The following is a 23,407-nucleotide window of genomic DNA, read 5'->3' on the forward strand; positions in this document are numbered from 1 at the left end:
TCTTGTCACTCCGAGCCCCTCTTGTACTGCTCCTCACCCTAAATCACGAAGATCCATCCGTGGAGAGCATTGGACATTGGGATGGATCTGGGGCTGGGAGCCCCTTCGAAGGGCAGGGAGAGGCTGAACAAAACCAAGCCCCAAGGTTTACCCAGGACAAAGTAACAGGGGAAGTCATGAAGGGAGAAAAAGAAAATTCACAGAATAATAATTCCTGTCATACACCAACTGCCTGATCTGGCTGGAGGTGATTTACACAATGTCTAATCTTCACTAAAACCCGGCAAAGACGGTTATTACCATTCCCAGCTGATAGCTGAAGGCTAGAGAGGTTAAGTCACCAGCCCAGGGTCACAGAGCAACAAGTAAGGAACCAGGACAGGACTCAGGGCTGTGCCTCCTGCTCACGACAGTGTCTCAAAGCATAACCTGCAGAATTATTCTGGGGGACGGGGGCGGGAGTGGGGTGGGGTGTGCTCTTAGCGTGGCATGTGGGATTTTAGTTCCCAGATCAAACTCATGCCCCCTGCAGTGGAAGCTAGGAGTCTTAACCACTGGACCACGAGGGAAGTTCCTCACCTGCAGAATTAACTGATGGGGGCCACATGGGGCTTCCTGGTTTGATTCCTGGGTTGGGAAGATCCCCTGGAGAAGGGATAGGCTACCCACTCCAGTATTCATGGGCTTCCCTTGGTGGCTCAGACGGTAAAGAATCCACTTGCAATTCGGGAGGCCTGGGTTCCATCCCTGGGTTGGGAAGATTCCTCTGGAGGAGGACATGGCAACCCACTCCAGTATTCTTGCCTGGAGAATCCCCATGAACAGAGGAGCCTGGAGGGCTACAGTCCACGGGGTCGCAAAGAGTCAGACACGACCGAGCGACTAAGCACACAGCACACAGGCCACGTAAAGGAGACTCTGAGTCCTGCTCGGAAACCCCAGGGGTGAGAGAGCAGGTGGGGGTGGTAGGCAGGGTGGCCCCCGCGTCTGGAGGTGCCCCTGGGGCTTCCAGCACCTGAGGCCTGTGTGAGGGTGGGGGGTGGGACCTGCACGCCCCCTTCCCCAGGGGGTCACTCAGAGAATTCCCTTCAACTACTCAGGTGAAACCTAGGTGAGGCCCAGGCAGGCTGGAAGCTTTGATCTTATCATACATTCCTGCCCCAGCCTTCCCAGTCCTGGTCCCCTCCCCACCTCCTCCCACCCAGGAGGTGAGAAACCAGGCCGACTTAACCCTTTCCTCCCATTGTGTGCTGGTACTCAGTCGCTCAAGTGTCCGACTCTTTGCAACCCCCACGGACTGTGTAGTTCGCCAGGCTCCTCTGTCCACGGGGATTCTCCAGGCAAGAATACTGGAGTGGATTGCCATGCCCTCCTCCAGGGGATCTTCCCAACCCAGGGATCGAACCCAGATCTCCGGAATCGCAGGCGGATTCTTTACCGTCTGAGTCACCAGGGAAGCCCTTTTCCTCCCACTGCTTCAAATCAAATCCAGGCTTGAGCTGATCTCTGCCTCCTTCCGGTTCCCCAGAAGAGTTGGGGGAGAGAAAAGAGGATGGAAAGTGGAAAGCAGGAGGTTCAGCCCTACCCCTCTCACTCAACCCTTCAGGACCGCAAAGCTGAACTCCAGTGGCAGCTTCCATCTCTCCTAAATCAAAATAACCAGGCACTTCCCCGGTGGCCCAGTGGCTAAGACACCAGGCTCCTGGTGCAGGGGGTCTGGGTTAGATCCCTGATCAGGAAACTAGATCCCACACGCTACAAGTAATAAGGGTTCGCACACTGCAACTGAAAGGTCCTGCTTGCTGCAAACAAGACCTGGCACAGCCAGATAAACAGACAAAAATAAATGTAGCAATATAACCAGGCTCAGTATAAATAAGCCTAGCTATTCCCCACAGCCATGAGCTCAGCTGAGACTCATGGCAAAACCAGCCTGCTCCCCTCTCTGCATCTTCTCCCCTGCCCTAGCCCAGGGGCAGGGGGTGTCTCCCCAAGACCCCTCTTCCCACAAGCTACCCGGAGAGAAAGAGACAATAACTAGAATAACAAATGGGGACAGAGACAAAGTCACAAAGACCCCCGATGTCCCCTAGAGGGGACTAGAGGTCGTGTGGCCTTGAACAGCTGCTCCTGAGCTCTTAGAAGACTCTGCCTTGAAAGCAGCCCCCTTTATTGACTAATCTCCCTGATCACACTAGAAGCTCCTTCCAACCATGCTTGCTGTTCACACCTAACACAAGGCTGGGCATAGGGCTGGCACTCCATAAATGTTTGCTGAATGAATGAATGAAAAGTCCCATGTTGCATCTGGGGAAATCAGGCTCAGAGAAGTTACATGACTCACCCTGGATCACACTGACAGGACCAGCAGTATGGCAATCCTATGACTCCGAGTTGAGTGCTCACTGGCTAAACAGACATTGACAGGGTCCCTGGATCTCAGCTCAGCCACAGCTGAGCTAATGTGGGCTGAGCACAGCAGGAGGAACCCCAGGCCCACAAGCGAGGACAGGAGAGGCATCAGGAAAGTCTAAGGGAGCGGGGAGCCTGCTCCTCCTCCTAGCCCAGGGCCCGGCACGTGTGGGCCCAGGAGTCAGTGAAGGGAGACATGAGATGGGTAAGATGGGGGGCTTTACGTGGTAGCTGCCACCAAGTCTTGAGGCCAAGCTAACCGTTTTCTCCAAGAACTCAACTTCCCCTTCCTCTGAGTCGGCAAGTGGCCCAAAAACAAGAAAGGAGCCCATTTTATAGGTAGGAAAAGTGAGATCCAGGGAAGAGGGTCAGTAGTTGGCTGGCAACCAAGTAGAAGACCAGGCCTTGACCTCTTGCCTCCCAATCTGACCAGTCACAGGCAGTAGACTGGAAGGCATGTCACCTCAGCTATCTTGGTGACTTCCTCGCATTCTTTCCCAGCGTTAATGATTCCAGCAGCAGGCCGGGGCCTTCCTGCTCACACGTTGGACAACAATGAGAACCCAGGGACGATGGGGACAGCTTCTGGCCCCCTGCCCTGAATGCTTTCCTCCTCCACTGGCCAAATCTTCCTTGCTCTTAAAGCCCCACTTCCTCCAGAAAGTCTTTCCAGAGAACTCATGCCAAATTGATTTCTTCCCTGACAATCCGCTATTGTCTAGACTGGAATTGAGCTGGGTAATTGTGACTCGTGAGCCCTACCTCTCCAACGTGACCCGGAGCTGCTGGAGAGTAGGGACCATGATGCTAACCTCTTCCAGGGGGATCGACACAGCTGGCTTCAATGCCCACCTTCCTCTGCGCCTGGCTGTGTGATCTTGGGCAAGTCACTGCTCTCCTCTGGGCTTTTTCTCATCTGGAAAATGGAGGCATAATCCCAGCTACGCTGGAAAGCTGATAATGCAGACAGAACACCAGCACCATGTCTGGCGCACAGTTGGTCTTCAGGCAATGAATGGGTGAATCAGTGAATGCATGGATGAATTCTTGATTCCTCTGCTGCACAAAGATGGTCAGATGACACAGTTTGGGACTTGTCTATAGATTCTGCTCCCGGCTGCGTCCCTAGAGACGTGGGCACAGGGTTGGCTGAGAGCAGGCCCCACTCAGCAAAAATCTACCGAACTCCAAACAGAGTGAAACCTACAGATCCCAAAAGGAGCTTGGGACCCAATCGAGGAAGACCCAGGCTCCAAAGGGTCTCAGTCCCCAGGAAAGTCAAACCCACCTCCTTGGGGAATGTTGTCACTAAACTGAGCTGGAGGCCTGGGGGCAAAAGGCACCCAAGTCCGAGAATGGGAAGGAGCTGGATAAGCCCAAATGGCAGATATGCTGCTTGCTGTACCCTCTGCCAAGGCCAGCCCGGTCCACCTCCTCCAGGCAGCCTGCCATGACTATGCCAGCCCTCCCAGATCATCCACTCTCTCCCCAGAACAGGCCAGACCCTCAGGAAGGGGCAACAAGTCCGGAGTCACACAACCTGAGCTCTGTTCCCAGCTGGACCATGTACTGAACGAATGACTTGGGCCAGCCATGCTCCCTCTTGGTGCCTCAACTTTCCCTTCTGCAAAATGGAGATAATAATGCTAACATCAAAAAGACTGCTGCGAGGGGACTACCCTGGCAGTCCAGTAGGTAAGACTCCGCACTCCCAATGCAGGGGGCCGGGGTTCAATCCCTGGTTGGGGAACTAGATCCTTCATGCTGCAACTAAGACACAGCGCAGCCAAATAAACTTTAGAAAAAGATTAAAAACTGCTGTGAGGATTGGATTATATAGGATAATGTCAGAGACATCCCGGCCTTGGCCAAGAGAGGGTGGCGACTTTTAATTAGAAGGTGCGCTGGCTGATGACCTGGGTGACTGAGGTCCCTGGGGAGGGCACCCTGGAAGTCCCAGGGCACAGAGACTGGTCTGTCCTCAGGAAATCATCAGTCTCTGTTCCTCTGGCCAAAGGGTCACAGGACAGCAAACGGCAGCAGGGGAAGAAGAGCTGTTAAATGACAGAGGCCACTGGGGCTGCGATTTATGGGGCCAGAGTTTCAGAGCATCCAGCCCAGCGAGGGATCCAAGAAGAGATATGATCCCAGTTCCCAACTATTTGAAAACTGGAAATGCCAAACAAGGAGATGGATGAGTCAGCTGGGGTGAGGAGGGGAGGCCAAGACCTGGGGCGGTAGAGCGGGGGCGGGGAGGCAAGGCTGGCTCTTTGGGGGTGAGTTTGGGGAGGCGGGGGACAGAGAGGTGGGGGCAGGCACTCGGAGGTAGGCTGGGAAGGGGCCAGAGGCAGCTGGGAATTCCCAGCCCCACCCCAGGAGAGCATCTGTGGGGTCATCTTAGGCCACCTTTCAAGTTCCCCCCACCCCTCCCCCTGCCCAGCCCCAGCCTGTCTCCCCACCCCCATAGCCTGGGATGGGGGAAAAGACACCAATGGTAAAAAATAAAACACCTGGATGTGCACCCCCGACCTCCTCCAGTGTAGAAGGGGCAGGTCTCTACCCAGCAGCCCAAGGCTAAAGGCTCGGGGAGGCGGGGAGAGCTTCCCTTTAGTCCTGCTATTTCAGAGAGGCCAGGGGAGCCAGATTTAAAGTTGTGCAACCCCAACCACCCCGCAACGGACCTGCTACAGGATTCCCCAGGGCTCCCTGGGCAAGGTCCTGCCTCCTCCAGTGGGTGTGGGTGTGGGTGGGGGTGGGGGGTGGGAGATGGAGTCCCGGGAAGCCCCCCCTCCACCATTCCCATTAAGATGCAGGAACATCTTTCTGCTCCCATGGGAGCTGCTTGGCCACACCTCCTGATGCTCAGAGCCCACCCACTGCACACATCTGTGAAGGGGACACGGCGTCCACAGGCTCCAGCCTTTCCCAGGCCACACCCTGGGGCGTGCCCCCCTCCCTCTGCCCTCCAGGAAGGAGCAATTAGGGTGAACTCTGTCCTGCAGCTGCGGCCTCAGTGGGGGAAGGGGGGGCCGGTGACCGATCAGATGAAGCTACATCCGGGGCTCATGGACTGAGAAAGACAGGCAGAGGGAGCAGGGATGATCCCTTAGCCTGGTCATTCATTCAACAAGTCCAGAGCAGGCCCTGGCTCAGACGGCAGTGATCACGAGGAGGTGTGTCAGGCTGGGCACTGGGAACCCCGAGTCAAATAGCACTCTGGCTGTGCCCTCAGCAGGAACTGGGCTAACAAAACAGCCACCAACTCTCAAACACTGGCGCGTTCCGGGTAGGCATCTGCTTGGTCTCATATGCACCTGGGACACAGACGTTGTGATCCCTATTTCTGACCTGAGGCTCAGAGAGATGAAGGAACCTGCCCAAGATCACACAGCCAGGTGGGGGTGAGCCAAGACTCGAAGGCAGGATGCCCTGAGCCCACATATTTCCCTTGACCATGTTGCCCAGAGAAAGGGGCTCTGAGTCCAGGGAGGGCGCAGACAAGGGAGGATGGCCGGGTGGGCACTCTGGCTCGTCCTACACGTTTCAAGTCTCAGCTGAGAGCAGCAGCTGGAAAGAAGAGTTCTCCTGTGTCCAGGGACCAGGAGCAGCCCCTTCCCAAGCCTAGCAAGGAGCTTGGGTTTTCCTGGCCTGCTGACTTCTTCAAGGCCATTCATTCATTCACTTGACAAGTGTTCACCTACTATCGCCCAGCAGCCTAACACCAGGCAAACTGCAGTGAGCAAAACTGAGTGCCTGCCCTCATGGCGCTTCCATTCCATGTGGGGAAGACTGTGAGTTCTAATTAAACACATAAATATACAAGCTCTGAACTTAGGCTGGGGGGTTCCCAAGGATCAGTGTCTGTAGCTCCGTTCAGCAAGAATCCCACTCCTGCCCCTACAGGCCAATGCAAAGGCTCCAACTGGGAGTGGGGGCAGAGAGATGCCCTAGCTGCGAGTCCAACACTGTCCTCACCCCCCAGGTCCCCTCCAATCTCCTGCCGGTTTCCGTCCTCCTCCCAAGCCTACTCCTGCTGGAGTCCTCCCACCTCAGTTAGTGGCAGCTCCATCTTTCCGATGCTCAAGCCAAAACTTATAGAGACATCCAACGTCTCTCTTTCTGCCCCCTCCCCTCACGCCCAGTCCATCAGTAAATCCTGTCAATCTTATTTTCAATTTTAGTATATGTGCTGCCGAAGCGAGTACAATCCTATTTTCAAAATACACTCAGGATTCAACCCCTTCTTCCCACCTCCCTGGTACAGAGCTCTCATTGTCGAAAGGCATCACTGAAGGGCTGGGTCACGGCCTCCCTGCTCTTGACCTTGATGCCCCATGCTGTCTTCACATAGCAGCCAGAGGGATGGCTCCTCTCACCCAGAAGCAGATCCAGAGCCCTTCCAGCGGCTGCCCTGCCTACCAACCCTCACTCATGCTGCTTCAGCCATGTGCGTGTGTGCAAAGTCGCTTCAGTCATGTCTGACTCTTTGCAACCCTATGGACTGTATAGCCCTCCAGGCTCTGTCCATGGGATTCTCCAGGCAAGAATACTGGAGTGGGTTGCCATGCCTGCCTCCAAGGGATCTTCCTGATCCAGGGATCGAACCTGTGTCTCTCATGTCTCCTGAACTGGCAGGCGCCACCTGGGAAATTCCTCAGTGTTTTGTGCAGATATGCCCAGCACACCTCCGGGCCTGTGATCACCACCCCATCTTCCTCTAGATACCTTCAGAATCACAGCCTCTGCACAGTGATCTGCAGATCACTCTGTCCTCTCCCCTACTGTATTCTCTCTTCCAAACACATCGCCACCTGCCATATATAGTTATTGTCTGTCTCCCTGCACTCATAGGGAGTGCTCATAGGGAATAACAATGCCAGTTACTCGAGGGGAGGGAAATGGACTTTTTTGTTCTTTGCTACAACCTCGGCAGGTACAGGGGTCAGGCACTTAGAAGATGCTCAATAGATATTTGTGCAATGGATTTTGAGTCTAACACCTAGGGATGTCAGGTTACAGAATACTAAATCGCATACATCAGAGTCCATTCATTCATCAACATAGACTGCCAGATTCTGTGTGCCAGACATCCCCAAAAATCCAGCGCAACAGAGAAACGGGGTTCACTCCTCTGTGGCTCAGCGACTGGGCTCCAGCAGGTGGCCAGGAGCTGATCCTCAGGACCTCTCACGATGTCACGGGTCCCCCCGACCCGGGGTGATCTGGGGATCCCTGCAGCTCTGGCACAGGTGGGAAGGGAGGGGACGGTGGGTTCTAGGGGCGGCTGAGACTTGAAGGCCCTACATGCCCTGGCCTCAAAGAGTCGCCTTGTTCCCAGGACTTTCATGACGGTGCCCCTGGCCCAGCCACCCCCAGCAGCCATGAGCCACTCCCTGCTCAAGGCCGCTATTGACATGGACCTGACGCCACCAGGCTGGGCAGCGAAGCTGGCGGCTCCCCGCGAAGCGAGTTCCACACATTCTTCTGGGTTTCAGTCAGCCAGCTCTGGGCGCTGGGGCGGCCAGCAAGCCCCAGCCAGGCCCTAGGAACAGGAGGGGGCTGCAGGGGCCAAGACCGGGCTTAGGGCAACATTCCCGCAGGGCCGGGACCCTCAGCCCAACCTCCTGCTTCCTGGTGGGAGGGAGAAGAGGGGAAGGCCAGAGCGGGCCAGGGGAGCAAGGGCGGTGGACTCTGCAGATCCCTGCGAGGCTGCTAGGGGACGGGGCCACGTTCGCCCCCTCCACCTCTAGCCTGAGCCCTGGGAGTGGGCTGGGGAGGAGGCAACCAGCCAGCGCTGGGAGTCAGTTCTTCCCACATGCCCCCAGTGGTCTGAGGGTCCAGAATCCACATGCCTGGCCTCCAAGTGGCTTCTGAATCATCGCTCCAGATCTTTCCACATCTTGGGCGGCCCCACAGCCTCGACCTCCCCCAAGGCCAGGCTGCCCTGAGGCCTCTGCAGACTCACCCAACACCTTCAGCCCCCCAGGGAACAGCCAGGGGAACCCAGAGAGAGCTCCATGCAGGGCGCTGAGGCATTCTCCCCAGGAGGCCCCGGGGACACTCCGGCACACCCACCCTGAATGCCTCTGTCCCCAAGCCAGACCCGGTTCTTCCTTGCCCGAGGAAGCCCCCACACCACCTAGGACCTGAGTCCTTTTATCAACATCAGTGATGACAGTTTTTTTTTTTTTTTGTGATGACAGTTTTATCAACACCTACTGCCTGCCTGCCTGCTCCAAGCGAGCAAGGGCGCAGGCAGGGCGTGTGGTTTCAAAGCCTGGCTCTTGGGGCCAGTAGGAGAGGGTGCGTCCGTGGCGGAGCAAGTTACACAATCTCTCTGCCTCAGTCTTCTCCGCTTAGCAAACGGGGGCTGTACTAGTAGCTCCAGCTTAATTCATTCAACAGATGTATTTACTGCATATTTACTACCGGCCAGGCGTTAAGGATCCAGCGGCAGTGAACAAAAGCAGAGAAGGCTCTGATCCTCTGAAGATTAACCCGGGGGGAGAGGGGAAGGTAATCAGGTAAATAGATACATATCGGATAGTGAGGAGGAGAAGCAGAGCAGAGCACTGGGCAGGGTAGTCAGGGGCTGGAGAGGCGCGAGGCACAGGGTCACAGATATCTGCAGGACAAGCATTCTAGGCAGAAGGAACAGCAGATGCAAAAGCCCTAAGGTGGGAGTGTGTCTGGCACGGTCCAGAAACAGAGACTGGTGCGGTTGGAGGGAGCGAGTAAGAGCGAAGCGGGCAGAAGGAGAGAGTCAAGAGGCAGCAGCGGAGGGTGCAGGTAGGGGCTAGATGTGTAGGGCTGTGGGGGCCAGATTAAGTCAGGGGCTGGGGTCTGACGTGAGCAATGTGTGGAGTGTAGGGAGGTCCTGACTGAGGGGATGACGTGCGAAGATCTGTTGAGAAACTTCATGCCTGGCGCACGACAGTGGGCGTGGACAAACACCAACGATATCCGTGTGATTTCATCTGGCCTGGTAATAACCCCCAGACCACCCTCCCCACCACTGCAAACCCAGTCACCTCCTGCCACCTTCCTTCCATCCGTCTCCCGGGCCGGCCTCAGGCCCGCAGATCCCAACTTGCCTGCGCTCAGCCTGCGAACAGGCCCGGGCTGAGCCAGTCGGGGGCCAGGATGCCCCAGACACCAGGAGCTTGGCCGGGACATGTGGGGTAGGGGGGCATCCATCTCTGCCTCCCGCGCCAGTCTCCACCTCCCTCTGCGGACAGACTTGCTCTGGAAATCTCCAGGGCACACTCACAAGCCCCTCCTGGTGGCAGATCTGGAGCAAGTGGGGGAGGACAGGGCAGCTGGTTTTGTCCAGGGGAGGGTTGAGGTAACTCAGGCCCTGAGGGCGGGGGAGGCTCCTCCAACCCAGCGGAGGCAGGAAACAGGTATCTCAGAGACTTCCCTCCTGAGCGCTGGAAAACACCACAATCACCCTCAAGAATCCTGTCTCTTGGCAGGGCTGGCCCCACGAAAGGAAAGGCTAAGGCCCCAGGAGGAAGGAAGGGGGTCAGCAGGCCAAGGCAGGCCCTGAGTCACCGGGGCCTGGCCCCCTCCCCCAGCAAGCCTCCCCCACTGCTCTGAACTGAAATTACTCCCACGCTTAATCACAGACCACTGCTTCCTCCGTCTCCTGCCCCCAGTGAGGTCCTGAGCTCCTTAAGGACCACCTCCCCCTCCCCCTGTGTCCTACCTCACCCACTCACTATGGCTTGCAGACAAGAGCTGAAAGGCGCCGGGAGAGATACAGGGCAGGAGACAAGGAGAAGCCCAAGGCTGCCTAGAGCACAGGGCTAGGAACCTGCCGTTGCTTTAAACTTACAATAGACTTCTTGCCCCCATTTAACAGATGTGGACACTGAGGCTCAGAGAGAAGAACTTGTCCCAGATCACACAGCTACGAAGTGGCAGATGTGAGATTCAAACTTGAGTCCATCATAAGACTCCAGAGGCCAAGTTCTTTGAAGTCATTCGACCTCCAGCCTTGGGTGGGACCAGGAAGATTTCCGTGTGGCTGCTGAGGAGACTGTAATCTCACAGGATGAGAGAGCTGCCTGTTCACCCATCTCGGTTCTGGGGAAGTGCAGACAGCACCTATTTTTGCTCACCCGTAAACCAGTGCTCCCAGTTTACGGTGCACTGGTGCACAGGAGGTGCTTAGTGAGAATCTACAGAATGAATGAACCCTGAACTCTCACTCCCTGTCATGGAATGTTTAAAGAAGATGTTTCAGTGTTTAAATGCTCAGAGAAGACGTGGTGAATGAACGAGTGAATGAGCTCTGGCTGCAATCTGTCAATTTCTGTGGAAATTCCTTCCCCTCACAGCAAACAGTTCCCCCCCACCCCCGCCATCCCCACTCCTGTCACAGTAGAACTGCTGATCGGGGGCAGAGTTGGGCAAGGGTCAGAAAAGGAACATTCCTTGTGCTAAGCTGGTGCCTACTTTTTTGGAAAAGTAAAGGTCAGTGTTGGGAGGTGCAACCTCAGGTCAGGACTGGGGAGCCACCGGACGCGCCCTGATGGATGTTTGGGGGTGAGAGGCTGAGACAGAAAATTAAGGAAGATGCCCGGATGGGGATGGGGGAGGTGAGGTGCTGGGGGTGGGGTGGAGCAAGAGAGGTGAGGGGTCAGGTTTGGGGTGGGGGTTAACGAGTGACTCAGGAGGGCAGAGGTGAGAGGGAGCCAGCAAGGTGGGGACAGGGAGTCAGTTGCTGGGTAAACATGGGCCAGCTTAGAAAAGTCCATCTCTCGGCTCTGAGAACAGGGGACAGGGATGGTTTGGGACCACCTGAAAGAGGCTGGGTTGGCTCTGCGGGTTCACCACTCAGGCCCAGCTCCCCAGATGTGTCCTCAACCACCTCTGCCACCAGCTCCCTGCCCAATGACCCCGCCCTGCTCTTCTCAGGTTGACTGGGTCCTGAGAGCCGCTCTGGGCCAAGTGTCCTCTCTCCCTCGGCCTGGGCCCATCCAAGCTCAGAACAGGGCAAGGGGCTGTAGGAGCAGGCCTCCCCTGCACCTTGAAGATCTGGGAAGAAACCTGGGGAGACAGACACACTGACTGTCCACCACAAACTGGCCCAGCAACAAGCACTTCTGGACCTACTCCACCCAGGCCTGCGCTCTGAGGCCCTGGATTCTGAGTTCCCCTTAGGCAGTGGGCTGGTCTCAGAGAGGTTAACAGCTTGCCTGGAGGTCACACAGTTGCTCAGTGAAGAGCAGAGATTGATTCAAATCCCTGAGCTCTGGGACTCCAGGGCCTATGGGTGTTCCGCAGAAGACTCAGTGTCCAGACTGGTTCTTTACTTGCGCCTGCCTGGTGACCAGCTCCCAAAGGGACAGACGTCGTGGTAAAAAAAAAAAAAAAAAAAGATCCCATGAGGATGGATAGAGTCCCCATCACCACTGAGTGCCCCTGTTCCAAGTTGGCACAGAAAGGTGTGTCCTAGCCCAGCCAAGTTCCCATTCTGCTCCAAGTTCCCCCGCCTGCCCACCCCATCCCCCAGGAATGGCAAGGCTGGGCCATGCCTAGCGCGACTCTGAGACTCGGCAACGTGGCCGGGCGACCCACTGAACTCCCACGAGGGCCGGTCCCGTCCCCGGACCCTCGCGGGGTGCCCTGGGTGGCCCTTCGGGAGAGCGCCACGGAGTAGGGTGGCGGTGGCCTGTGTCAGCCCGGGGTCCCTGGCGGGCGCCGCCGTCCTGAGCCAGAGTCCCCATACGCGCAGCCTCGGCTCCCCCGCCAAGTTGGCGGGCGCGGCGAGCCGGGCCCGGGGCGCCTCCCGCCTCTCCGACCCGCACACTCACCGCGAGCAGCAGCCCGTGCAGCAGCAGCAGCGCCAGCAGCAGCGCGCCCGCCGCCCGCCGCCCCATGGCCCGGCCCGCTCCGCTCGCTCAATCCCTCGCTCGGCGCCCGCCCGCAGCCGCCCGCTCGCCAGCCGGCAGAGACCTCGGGACGGCGCGGCCCGCTCCAGCCGCCCAGACCCCTCCCGCGGCAGCCCCGCCCCTGTGGCCGCCCCGCCCCGCCCCCGGGTCGAGGCCCCGCCCACGGGACGAGGCTCCGCCCTCGGGGCCACGGCCCGCGCCCCGGGACCAGGCCCCGCCCTGGGATGAGGGCCTGCCCCCGAGACGAGGCCCCGCGCCCTGGGACGAGGCCCCGCCCCGGGACGAGGCTCCGCCCCCGGACGAGGCCCCGCCCCCGGGACGAGGCCCCGCGGCCAACCGCCCCGCCCCCTGGACTAGGCCCCGCCCCCGGACCGCCCCCGGGTTCTGGACTCCTCTCTCCCCAGCCGGCCGCGCAGCCAAACCCGGCCTTTGTCTGGGCCCCCAGGCCCCCCCCAACTACTCCGCGCGGGCTGCAGCCCAGCCCGGCTCCCCGCCAAACCCGGCCTGGAGTCAGGGATCGGGCCAGGGCCGGCGCCCTGCGCTCGGGATCTCCCTCCCTCCACGTGCACGCCTCTCTCGCAAGCCCCCACCGACCCTGGAACTCCCAAATCCATCCGCTCTCGCAATCTTTCACACTCCGCGCAGGCCGCTCTCCGGTGCCTTCCAGAATGGCACGCGCTCACCCCAGCGCCCTTCCTACACGGGTCAGACACGCTCGAGCCAGCGTGGCCTCCCGAGGTCACCTGCACACTCACAGCCTCACGCACTAACGCGCTGGGCCACTGCCCGTGAACGCTTGTGCACGCTCACTTGCGTCACCCAACTTTCAGGCACTAGCAGTCCTCACCGACTCAAAAGATCCTTCTCTCCCCTGAAAAGCCACACCTCTACAGGTGATGCTCTGGACACAACTCACGCTCTGGACACAACTCACGCTCTGAGTCGCTCACCTTCACATTTTCACACACGCACATACGTGGATCCCAGTGTAGGAAGCTAAATGCCGTCTTCACGCTCAGGTTCCCCTCAAGGTCTCACAGTTCACATACAGACCAACATTTCTCACATGCTCAGTTCAGTTCAGTTCAGTTGCTCACTTGTGTCTGACTCTTTTGCGACCCCGTGGACTGCAGCATGCTAGGCCTCCCTGTCCATCACCAACTCCCGGAGTTTACTCAAACTTATGTCCATCGAATCGGTGATGCCATCCAAACACCTCATCCTCTGTCGTCCCCTTCTCCTCCCGCCTTCAGTCTTTCCCAGCAGCAGGGTCTTTTCCAGTGAGTCAGTTCTTCAGATCAGGTCCACAGCATCTGCATTTTTTACACTTTCTCACACACTAACCACAGTGCCTTACAGAGGACACTATATGAAACTGAGTTTCCCCTGACACACCATTTTCCTGTCATTCACAGATCAACTTTGATTCACATAAATCATAGCTCTGGTACCAGAGACACACCAACCCAGGCCCAGACACAAACAGACACTGCCAAAGCCCCAGTCACAGATGCTTGGGACTGACGGCAGTCCCTGATGACACAGACCCACAGACAGCACACACGGCCCTGACACCAGGCCTCCCCAGGCCATGGGCTCCTCTGCCTGAAAATTTCCAGGGCAGCCCAGGCTGATGGGTGGAGAGAATACTGGGATGTGTGAGTGTGTGTGTCACACAGAGGAAAACACTTTGAGTAATGATAGAGGGAGGAGAATAAACCCGAAGTTTCCATTGTTTCCTATGAGAGTTGCTAGGTTCCAGAGACTCGTGGCTGGGTTTGCAGCCAGGATCGAGGTGAGCTGTGGACAGAAGGAAATGTCCGGCTCACTGGGCGGCACCGGGCCTCGCTCCGGAAGGCGTGTTCCCTGTGATAGGGGCCTGCAGGCTTCCAGCCTTCTATCCAGGAGATGAAAACACACTGGCATCCTGATTGGCACCTGGGGGATTGAGAAAATATCGGCATTCTCACTGCCAACCTAGATAAATGCCCATCTCCAAAAGACTAGGTTCTGCTCTACCCTGTGGGGTGTATCCTGGAGACCGGCTCAGAGCTGTAAAGAGCAGACTGGACGTCCACAGTGGTCTGGCCAACTCCCTGGCCCCAGCCCAGATGCCAGACACAGCTCTGAATAAAGTGTTTCTGCTCCAGATAGGAAGGTAGAGGTGGACAGAAGAGGGATCCCGGATCTTGGTGCTGTGTGTGTGTGTGTGTGTGTTAGTTGCTCAGTCTTATCTCTTTGCCACCCTATAGACTGTAGCCCGTCAGGCTCCTCTGTCCATGGAATTCTCCAGGCAAGAGTACTGGAGTGTGTTGCTGTTTCCTTCTCCAGATCTTGGCACTTGGTGAACCCCTAATCTGCCGAAGGGAAAAAGGAAGATCTAGTCCCTGTCCTCAGATTGTTCTCAGTCTGATGGAGAATCCTGTCTGTACTGCCTTGCTGTGCAGTCTTGAACAAATTCTTCTACCTTTCCATGACTCCATTTCATCATTTGGACAAAAGGCGAATGATGTTAAGACCTCCCTCAGTCACCATGCTGTTATCAGGATTCAAATGAATTAATATATTTATTTTTTAAAAAAGAATGGTTTCCTGGGACTTGCCTGGTGGTCCAGTGGCTAAGAATCTGCCTTCCAATGCAGGGGATGTAGGTTTCATCTCTGGTCGGGGAGTGAGGATCCCACATGCTGCAGGGCAACTGAACTTGCACGTCACAACTAGAGAGTTGGTGTGCTGCAACAAAAAAATGATTCCACATGACACAATTAAGACCCCATGTGCCTCGTCTAAGACCCAGGGCAGCCAAATAAATAATAAAATTAAATACTTAGGAAAAAAAATCAGTTTGTGGCACATGGTAAGCCCTAAATAAGCAGTGACCATTTCTCTTACTGCTCTTTCTAGGGGAACTCCCAATCTGAAGAGGGAGACATGACTCTGCCCTCAGGCGGCTCCAATCTGATGGAGGCGCAGTTTCTGCACCCAGTGTTACTCTCAGTCTGAAGGTCAGATGTACCTCTGCCCCCAAGGACTTCTAGTCTGATGGGGGAGTCCAGTCTTGCACTTGGGAACTCCCTATCTGATGAGGAAGGCTACAAAACTCCAATGACTTCAGAGCTGGCAGGTGGCCAGCCTCAGTGGCAGGATTTTTCCAAGACCTTGCCTGGTCTGTGGAGGGTCAGCACCCATGACAAATCCCATTTTGTGAGCTGCCTCAGTCTCCGTTCCCTACCTCGGGCCCTTTAAGTCCCAGAGCCTTGGCTTCGTGGGTGATTTGCTCATAAGCAGAGGAAAAGGAGAACAAGTAACTCTTTGTAGATGTGCAGTCAGGACTAAATCTCAGCTATAAGTCTTGCTTCCTAAAAGAGGCTGGGGAAAGAGCTGGTAAAGCTGACTAGACTGCAGGAAGGGGGCTGACGTGGAGGGCAGGAAACATGGCTTGTCGAGAAAGTTCCAGGGTAACTCCACCTACCGGAGGATTGGTCATCCCCCTATTTATTCTGCATCCTCTCCTTCCCACTAAGGGATTTGGCCGGCTCTGTTTTATTTTTGCTGTCCTTGGTATCTTTAGTAAATGTTCTCAAGTTGCTTTGTCTACAGCCTGGCTATCTCCTCATATGGCTTAGAAGAAGAGCAAAGGCAAGGCCTTGCAGATGCTAGTTGAGCTGGGGAGGCACCTATAATCGCATGTGTATGTACTCATAACTCTGGGCACTGGCCACACTCTCTGGGACGGAAACAACTCAAGTCATACACAAAGTTCCTTAGATAAGGAGAGACTACCAGAGTCTGGAGAGGGGAGACCAGCCAAACAATTTGGCTTCTGAAAAACAGGAGTCTGATCTAGGATCTCTAGTCTGATGGGGGAGTACAGACTTTGTGGGTCCCCCGTCTGCCGCTACAAAACCAATAGGACTCAGCTTCCCCTGGCTACCTCTCCTGCTCCAAATCTTTTCTCAGCCTCAGAGCTTCTTAACTCCTCCTGTATCCCTTTATTCATTCAGGGCTGCCGTGGACGGTGGGGCGGATTGTTCACTGAACAAGCGTATGCAGCCAAGGGAGACCTGTTGTCGTGCTACATCTGCCCAGAGTGGGTACCTTTTGAGAATATGACGAAAGGCAGCATACGGCCTAGTGGTGGTGCCTTTCATTCAGCAATGAAAGTAAACATCTACTACGCACAAGTGTTATAATGCCGGTGTCAGAAAGCAGATGCCGGCAGTGTAAGGATATGTACTTGGGTGAGAATGTAGAACTGGAAATTGGTGTGAAAGGGAGTGAGGATAGAAGAGAGGGGATAAGGAGATGATGTGGAGAAGAGGAAGAAGACGGGGGAGGACATGGTCCTAAGCAGGCAGTGAAAGATCACGGAGACAGAGGGACACTTGCAAGGTGGGAAGATGCAGTCCAGGCCAGCTCTCCAGCCACTTGCCTCCCCCACTGGGGTCATTGCACATGTCCCTTCTCCTCCATAAGTGCGACTCTCACCCAAAACCCACCCTCTTTCACCCTGCTGCTCGCTCTCTCTTTTTTCTTTTTCTTTTAACTTTCTTTTTTAAAAAAAACATTTATTTTTTAAAATTTATTTGGCTGCATAGAGTCTTAGTTGTGGCACGTGGGATCTAGTTCCCTGACCAGGGATCGAACTCAGCCCCCCTGTATCAGGAGCGCAAAGTCTTAGCCACTGGACCACCAGGGAATTCCCTTAACTTTCTTTTAGTGTTCACCTCAAACCTCATGTCACCATAGAAGCCTCCTCAACCTCCCAGACTAGATCATTCTGCTTTCCCACAACCTCCCTCCCCCATGCTTCTCCTTCTTAACATTTTTGACAACTGTGATCACTTGGAAGACCATCTAATATGAAGAGTGAAGAGACATAAGGAAGGCAGAGAGCATGACTATCTGGTCTCCATCTTGTTCCCAACTATATCCCCAGTGAAGGGCACAGCTCCTGGCTAAGTTGGCCCTTGAAAACTTCCACCTGAATGAAAGAACACATTGGTTCAAGCATGCCACAAGGTGTAAATGTCCCCTTTCTGGTTGTGCTCGGGGCAAAGATCAACTCCCTTCACAGTCTGATCAGCCTTGAATCGCATTGAATCAAAGTCCCAGGCAGTGGGCAAGTGAGTGTATTTTATTACCGCCCTTTTCAGACAAGGAAACTGAGGCCCCAGGGATGAAGCAGCTTGCCTGTATCACACAGTCAGTACAGGATGGAGCCCGGAGTCGCATCTGTGTCTGTCTGACTCTAGAACCCGCATTCTGAACTGTTCCCATTTCTGCTTCCCACTGAGCTGTTCTAAACTCTGTCCAGGCAGAAGTGTGAGGCTTCTGAAAACGACCTTTGGGTTTGACCCCTCTTTCTTCCTCCTAGTACTCCCCCACCACCCTTCATCATTATCAATTGCTTTGTTTGCTAAGCTTCCACCCTGGGGCCCAGGCCCAGAGGAGGGTTCCCATGCTGTACCTCACAGATCACTGGCCCTCTGAGATGCTCTTTGAAAAGGGGGTTCCCTGGTCAAGAAGTTTGGGAACTCTGTTCTCTTTCCTACACCATGGCCACCCCAAGGGACCCCAACACAGGAAAGTTTCCGAGCAGGCCTCCAGAAAGTCTCCTGTCCAACTCTGCTCAACTCAGCATTCCTCAACATGTTTGAGAATGGAGCCCACGTGTTTTTTTGAAAAACCTTTCAACATCTCACAAGACGGGTGTTTCTCAGAACACGCCTTGCAGTTACTGCCCCAGAGTCTGGCTCCTGATATGACCATAAATGGTCTCTGTAATTTGAATTTGTCCCCGGAGCCCCCACACCCCTCCAGCCAGGCTGGAATTCCTATGGCCTCCATACACCCCCTCACATTCCTGTCAGGCACCCCTGCTTCAGCTCTAGTGTCTGTGCGGGGGCTGGAAGTTGGAACTCCACAAATGTTCATTTTTCTTCTTTTGTCACTACACATATGGGTGTTTTCACCCTCTGTGATCGACATATGCTAAAGATTTCCGGTCTTGCTTTTCTCACTTAACATTTTCATTAAACACAGTTCGATGTGTCAGTCAAGACCAGGGCTACTTAAAAATGGCTCTGTGGACCGGAGCCAGTCCCCAAATTGTGTATTACCAGTCTGAAACAAGATAAGGAGCTTGCTCAGAGTCTAAATTGACTATGTCAGTAAGCACTTAGTTTAGCTCAGCCGACACTATTTTTTTTCTTAGAATACTTGGTCCGTTTTGGAAGTGGCACATAGATTTACAATCTGGTACAAGCTCTTCATTGCAGATGGTAATTGTTAGCAATTTATGGGCCAGCAACTCTGAATTGACTTTGCACATAATATTTCTAATAATTATTTGGCATCTTGTCTCATCACCACACCATCATTCATTAACCCTATCCTATCATTGGACATTTGGGCTGTCTCTGGGTCTCTTTAGGGCTTCCCTGGTGGCTCAGATGATAAAGAATCTGCCTGCAAGGCAGGAGACCAGGGTTCAATTCCTGAATCAGGAAGATCCCCTGGAGAAGAAAATGGCAATCCACTCCAGTATTCTTGCCTGGAGAATTCCATGAACAGAGGAGCCTGGTGGGCTACAGCTCATGGGGTCATGAAGAGTCGGACATGATTAAGCGACTAACACACACACATAAACACCAGGTCTCTGTGTTTCATAAAGCGTTACTTTGAGCAGATACGTACACATCTGTGGGTTTACTTTTTGCAGTTCCTTCAGGAGCTTAGGGACCACAGATCTGAGGCCAGAGAGGTGGGGTAACCTCCGCAGGGTCATGAGTGGCAGAGGCTGGCCTCCCCCTCAGGCCTCCTGACCCCTGGCCCCTCGTTCCTTCCTCCAGCCTGCACTGCCCTTCCTACTGGGCAGATTTTCCATCCCTTTCATGCTTTTCTTTGCTGGGCTCTGCGCCTTCTGCAGTGTTCCCACATGTTGTCTTTTGGAGCTTGAGAGAAATCCTTTTGGAATGTCCTGTGCCTTCTCCCTGAGTTCCCGGCTTTGTTCAATTGTTCATGAGAAATTCCTGCCTTGTTGGGAGGGGCCCAGGAGGCTGTTAAAAGAGTTTGCCAAAAATGGTGGTACCAACTCGGGCAGAACACACATCGGAGGCTCTGCCTCTCCCCATATTTCAACTTAAAAAAGGGCCATGTGGATGCAGCTGGTGGGGAGGGTGTTGCCCACTCCTGTTTCCTCTGTAGAGCAAGCGGCAGTTATGCTCAGACAGAAGAGATAGGGAGGGATAAAGCAGGCCTCAGGAATGAGGGGTGGGGTGGGCCAAGGCTTAGAGGGTTAGCTTCAGAGATGAGGAGAGATAAGGGCGGGGTGAGGGTTAGGAGTAGGATGAGTGTGTCTCTCCTACACACATCGTGGTAACACAATGCATTTATTTTCTAGAAGCATAGCATCATTCTATCAAATGATCTGTTTGAAAAGGGCCACATAGGATTGTTTTAAACAAACAAAAGGAATTCTAATATCATGCCACTATACTTGGTGTTAACAAAGGATTCAGGGACCAGTGGATTAGGCAATTGAGACCACAGGTGGGCTTTCAGGAAATTTCTCCCTTTACTGTTTCCTGGGGAGAGCAAGTTTCAGGTGAATGCTCCCCTGTTCAGAACATTGGTGCTGGGAGCAGCCCAAACCTCTGGGTTAAATACCATCATTGCTTTGTCTAAATTTCTACATACTCTGAAGGCTATGATTTCCCCCTCTTTCTCTTGGAATCTGTTCCATAAATACTAAGAAAGAAACTATACTTTGGATGGGAAGGGCATTATGTTGAAGGGCTGAGCCCTGGGGTGGAATCCCAGCTCTGCTATTTACCAGTTGCTAGGGTTTGGGCATGTCGCTTTCTCTCTCTGAGCCTTAGTTCCCCCCTCTATCGAATGCGTACTAACCTAGGCTCTCAAGGAAAAGAGTTCTGTGAGTCTATGTCTTAGGCCTTGGCAGCATGTCTGACATACAGTGTGGGTGCTCAATGATGGTGACATACGTCTATAAGGTGTGAAGAACTTTCCTGGGCCACCCTCGGCCTCGGGGACACTTAGGCTGCTCTGTACCCAAACTGGACAGCACGACAGGCTCCTACGTTGTTCTGCAGCTGGAGTGCGGCCTCCTGTGTGCATGGGTCCTACAGAGCGTGGCTTGAACAGTGGACCTGGGGGACTTTCTGCGGCCTCTGCGTGACCACACAGAGCAGCGGACCTTGTCTAAGAGCCTTGTTTTCTCCGGACTTGGGCTGAGTGACAGCTGGGATAGAATCCTGAGTACTGAATTTCTAGCCTGAGTGACAGTGAGGCCAGTGCAGAGATCCTGTCCCTTTCAGGTACCATCCAATCCTGAACCGTCAAATTTGAGCACCCACTATGCACTGTGCTCTGCACTGACATCTTTCATTCATTGATCACCCATTGTTTTTTTCTGTAAGATGGTTTTTCTGTAAGATGTTAATGCAAAAAAACCTGAATGAATTCTGTGGCCAACCTAATATTGAGTGCCTGCTTGGCACATAGGACCCTATAATGAAAATGTTGATCATTTTTTGAAGAGCCCCTGTGTTCTATAACTATAACCATCTTCATCATAATCATGTGTACCTGACCATTCTGTGCCTCAGCTTCCTCATCTATACAATAGAGACAACTCTTCCTTGAAGGATCGATGAGATGATTGAGTTAATACACACAGAGCCCTTAAAACGATGCCTGGAGTATATCGAAGAGCTTAATAAATGTTGGCTGTCATGATTAATATTATCAGTTGTTGAACATTAATTATATGTGGGACAGTGTCACTGTTCTGAAAGTAATAATAGTTAAGGTTTTCAGTTTCAGTGCAGTTGCTCAGTCGTGTCTGACTCTTTGCGACCCCATGGACTGCAGCACGCCAGGCTTCCCTGTCCATCACCAACTCCCAGAGTTTACTCAAACCCATGTCCATCGAGTTGATGATGCCATCCAACCATCTCATTCTCTGTCGTCCCCTTCTCCTCCTGCCCCCAATCTTTCCCAGCATCAGAGTCTTTTCTAGTGAGTCAGTAGTAATAATAGTTAAGGTTACTGAACACCTCTTGGGCATGAGGCCTTGTTGTTGTTGTTCAGTTGCTCAGCCATGTCTGACTCTTTGCGACCCCATGGACTGCAGCACACCAGGCTTCCCTGTCCATCATCTCCTAGAGCTTGCTCAAACTCACGCCCATTGGGTACATGATGCCATCCAGCCATTTTGTCCTCTGTCGTCCCCTTCTTCTCCTGCCCTCAATCTTTCCCATCATCAGGGCCTTTTCAAATGCCTTTTCAATTACAAGGCCTTGTAATCAATGTTAATATAAGAACTGAGGCCCACTTGCGAGCCAGAACTGGGCTAGATACTGGAGACCCCAAGAGCAGTGTCCTGGGCAAAGAACCTATAATCTGATAAGGTGAAATTGGACAGTGTTGAAGGTGGCCATCTCTGGGAGAATCAGAGGTGACTTTTAGGCAAATATGGGCTTACAGCAAGAAGGGGATGCCTTTGAGTTGCCAGAGGGATGGTTTAGGAATCAGGACACCTGAACTATCTCTTGAGCTGGACCAAAATGGAACCCAATGAGCTGTATTCCCTGTGAATGTTCACCTGGGGAATGGGTCACTGGGGGCCTGCGGACCCACCAGACAAAGGCCAAAGTCTTCTTCCTGGGGAGAGAAGGGATGCAAGAGCAGAGGAAAGAGTGGCTGCCCTGCTGAGCTTTGGAGCCCGGAAGGATCTTCCCGGTCCTCCAGAGATGGAGCAAAAGTGGAGGTGAATTCAATGGGCTAGGGGTTTGGTGCCTCCTTGCTTCCTCTGCCTTGGGACCACTGTGTCAGTCTCATGGAGATTCACACTTGCTGCCTTCTCTGCCTGCCCACAGGGCTAGGCCTCAGCCAGCACCTCCTCTAAGAGTCATGGAACCTGGTTGATCGCTGGGTTCTGCATTATTTCAAGGCCAGCCCACTCCATATTCTGAGTGGCCTTTATTGGCCCTCAATTCCTGCAAGAAGGGACTGGGCCTGAAATCCAGAGCCACAAAGAAATGGGGCCTAAACAGCCCCTGGGCAGCCTGGCAAGATGGTCAGGACTGAGGAAGCTTGAATTCTTGGGTAGAGGCACCCTCAATTCTCAGCTCGGGAATCCCCAGGCCTGGCCTGGGACTAGGAGCAGAGACTCAGAAATATCTAAGTCTGAGGTCCCTTAGGGACCATCAGAACAACCCCACTCATGTTACAGGAGGGGAAACAGAAGCCTGGAGAGGGGAAGTGATGTCCCCAAGGTCTCAAGGCAGGCCGGTGGCAAAAAGAGTTTGGAATCCAGTTTCTAGAGTCCTTTATACAGAAAGATGGTGAATAACTGGGTGCCTTGTGACGCCTGATTCTTCAACACCCAAATGAGTTGAGTGTCTGAAGGTTTGGAGCCCTCAGTGGCCCAGAGAATGTTTTCCCAGACAGTGCCACCAAGAAATTTGGGACTACCTCATTCTGACCCTTCCAGCCCTTACCTGGCCAGGACAGATCACTCTCTGCAGAGTGCCCCAGGGAGGGCCGTCCATCCACCTGCAACCGTCCCTGGTTGCCTTTCCAGTGCAACTCACATTCACCATCAAGGTTTTCTCTACATCCACCCTGGGCCTTGGTCATTGAAACCTCATCTTTAAGAGAACAAAAATAGGGGCTTCTCTGGCGGTCCAGTGGTTAAGACTCCATGCTTCCATGGCAAGGGGCATGGATTTTAGCCCTGGTCAGGGAACTAAGATCTCACATCTCGCATGCCTCAGTGCAAAAAAACAGAAAAAAAAAAAGACATAAAAGAACAAAAAGACAAAAAGCGCTTAGAACAGCACCTGCCACGTTGTAAGTATTCTACGAGGGTTTGCTATCACTGACCTCATCTCATCATTACTACTTCTACCTTTCTGCTCACATGGAGCTGTGCTAAAGTCAATAACAATCCTGAAAGAAAAAGAATATGAATAGGGAATCAGTAACAATCCTTTAAAGAAAAAAAGGAAAAGAATGTGAATAGTGGTTGGGAATGAACAGCCTCAGCCAAAGCTAGGAAGCTTCCTAGC

At 54.0% G+C, this 23,407-nt stretch overlaps 1 protein-coding gene across 5 annotated transcripts in view; it reads right to left on the minus strand.

Moving 5' to 3' along the window:
* Window positions 1–12,346, minus strand: part of HSPG2 (heparan sulfate proteoglycan 2) — a 108,013-nt gene extending 95,667 nt beyond the window's left edge. For all 5 annotated transcript variants that reach the window (XM_061148122.1, XM_061148120.1, XM_061148119.1 and 2 more), the window contains exon 1: window positions 12,234–12,346. In XM_061148122.1, coding sequence (XP_061004105.1) covers window positions 12,234–12,299 — 66 coding nt within the window. In that variant the 5' untranslated portion in view covers window positions 12,300–12,346. The remainder of the gene's footprint in view (window positions 1–12,233) is intronic.
* Window positions 12,347–23,407: the final 11,061 nt, after the last annotated feature.

Source organism: Dama dama, chromosome 8 (assembly GCF_033118175.1).
Source record: "Dama dama isolate Ldn47 chromosome 8, ASM3311817v1, whole genome shotgun sequence".
Taxonomy (NCBI): domain Eukaryota; kingdom Metazoa; phylum Chordata; class Mammalia; order Artiodactyla; family Cervidae; genus Dama; species Dama dama.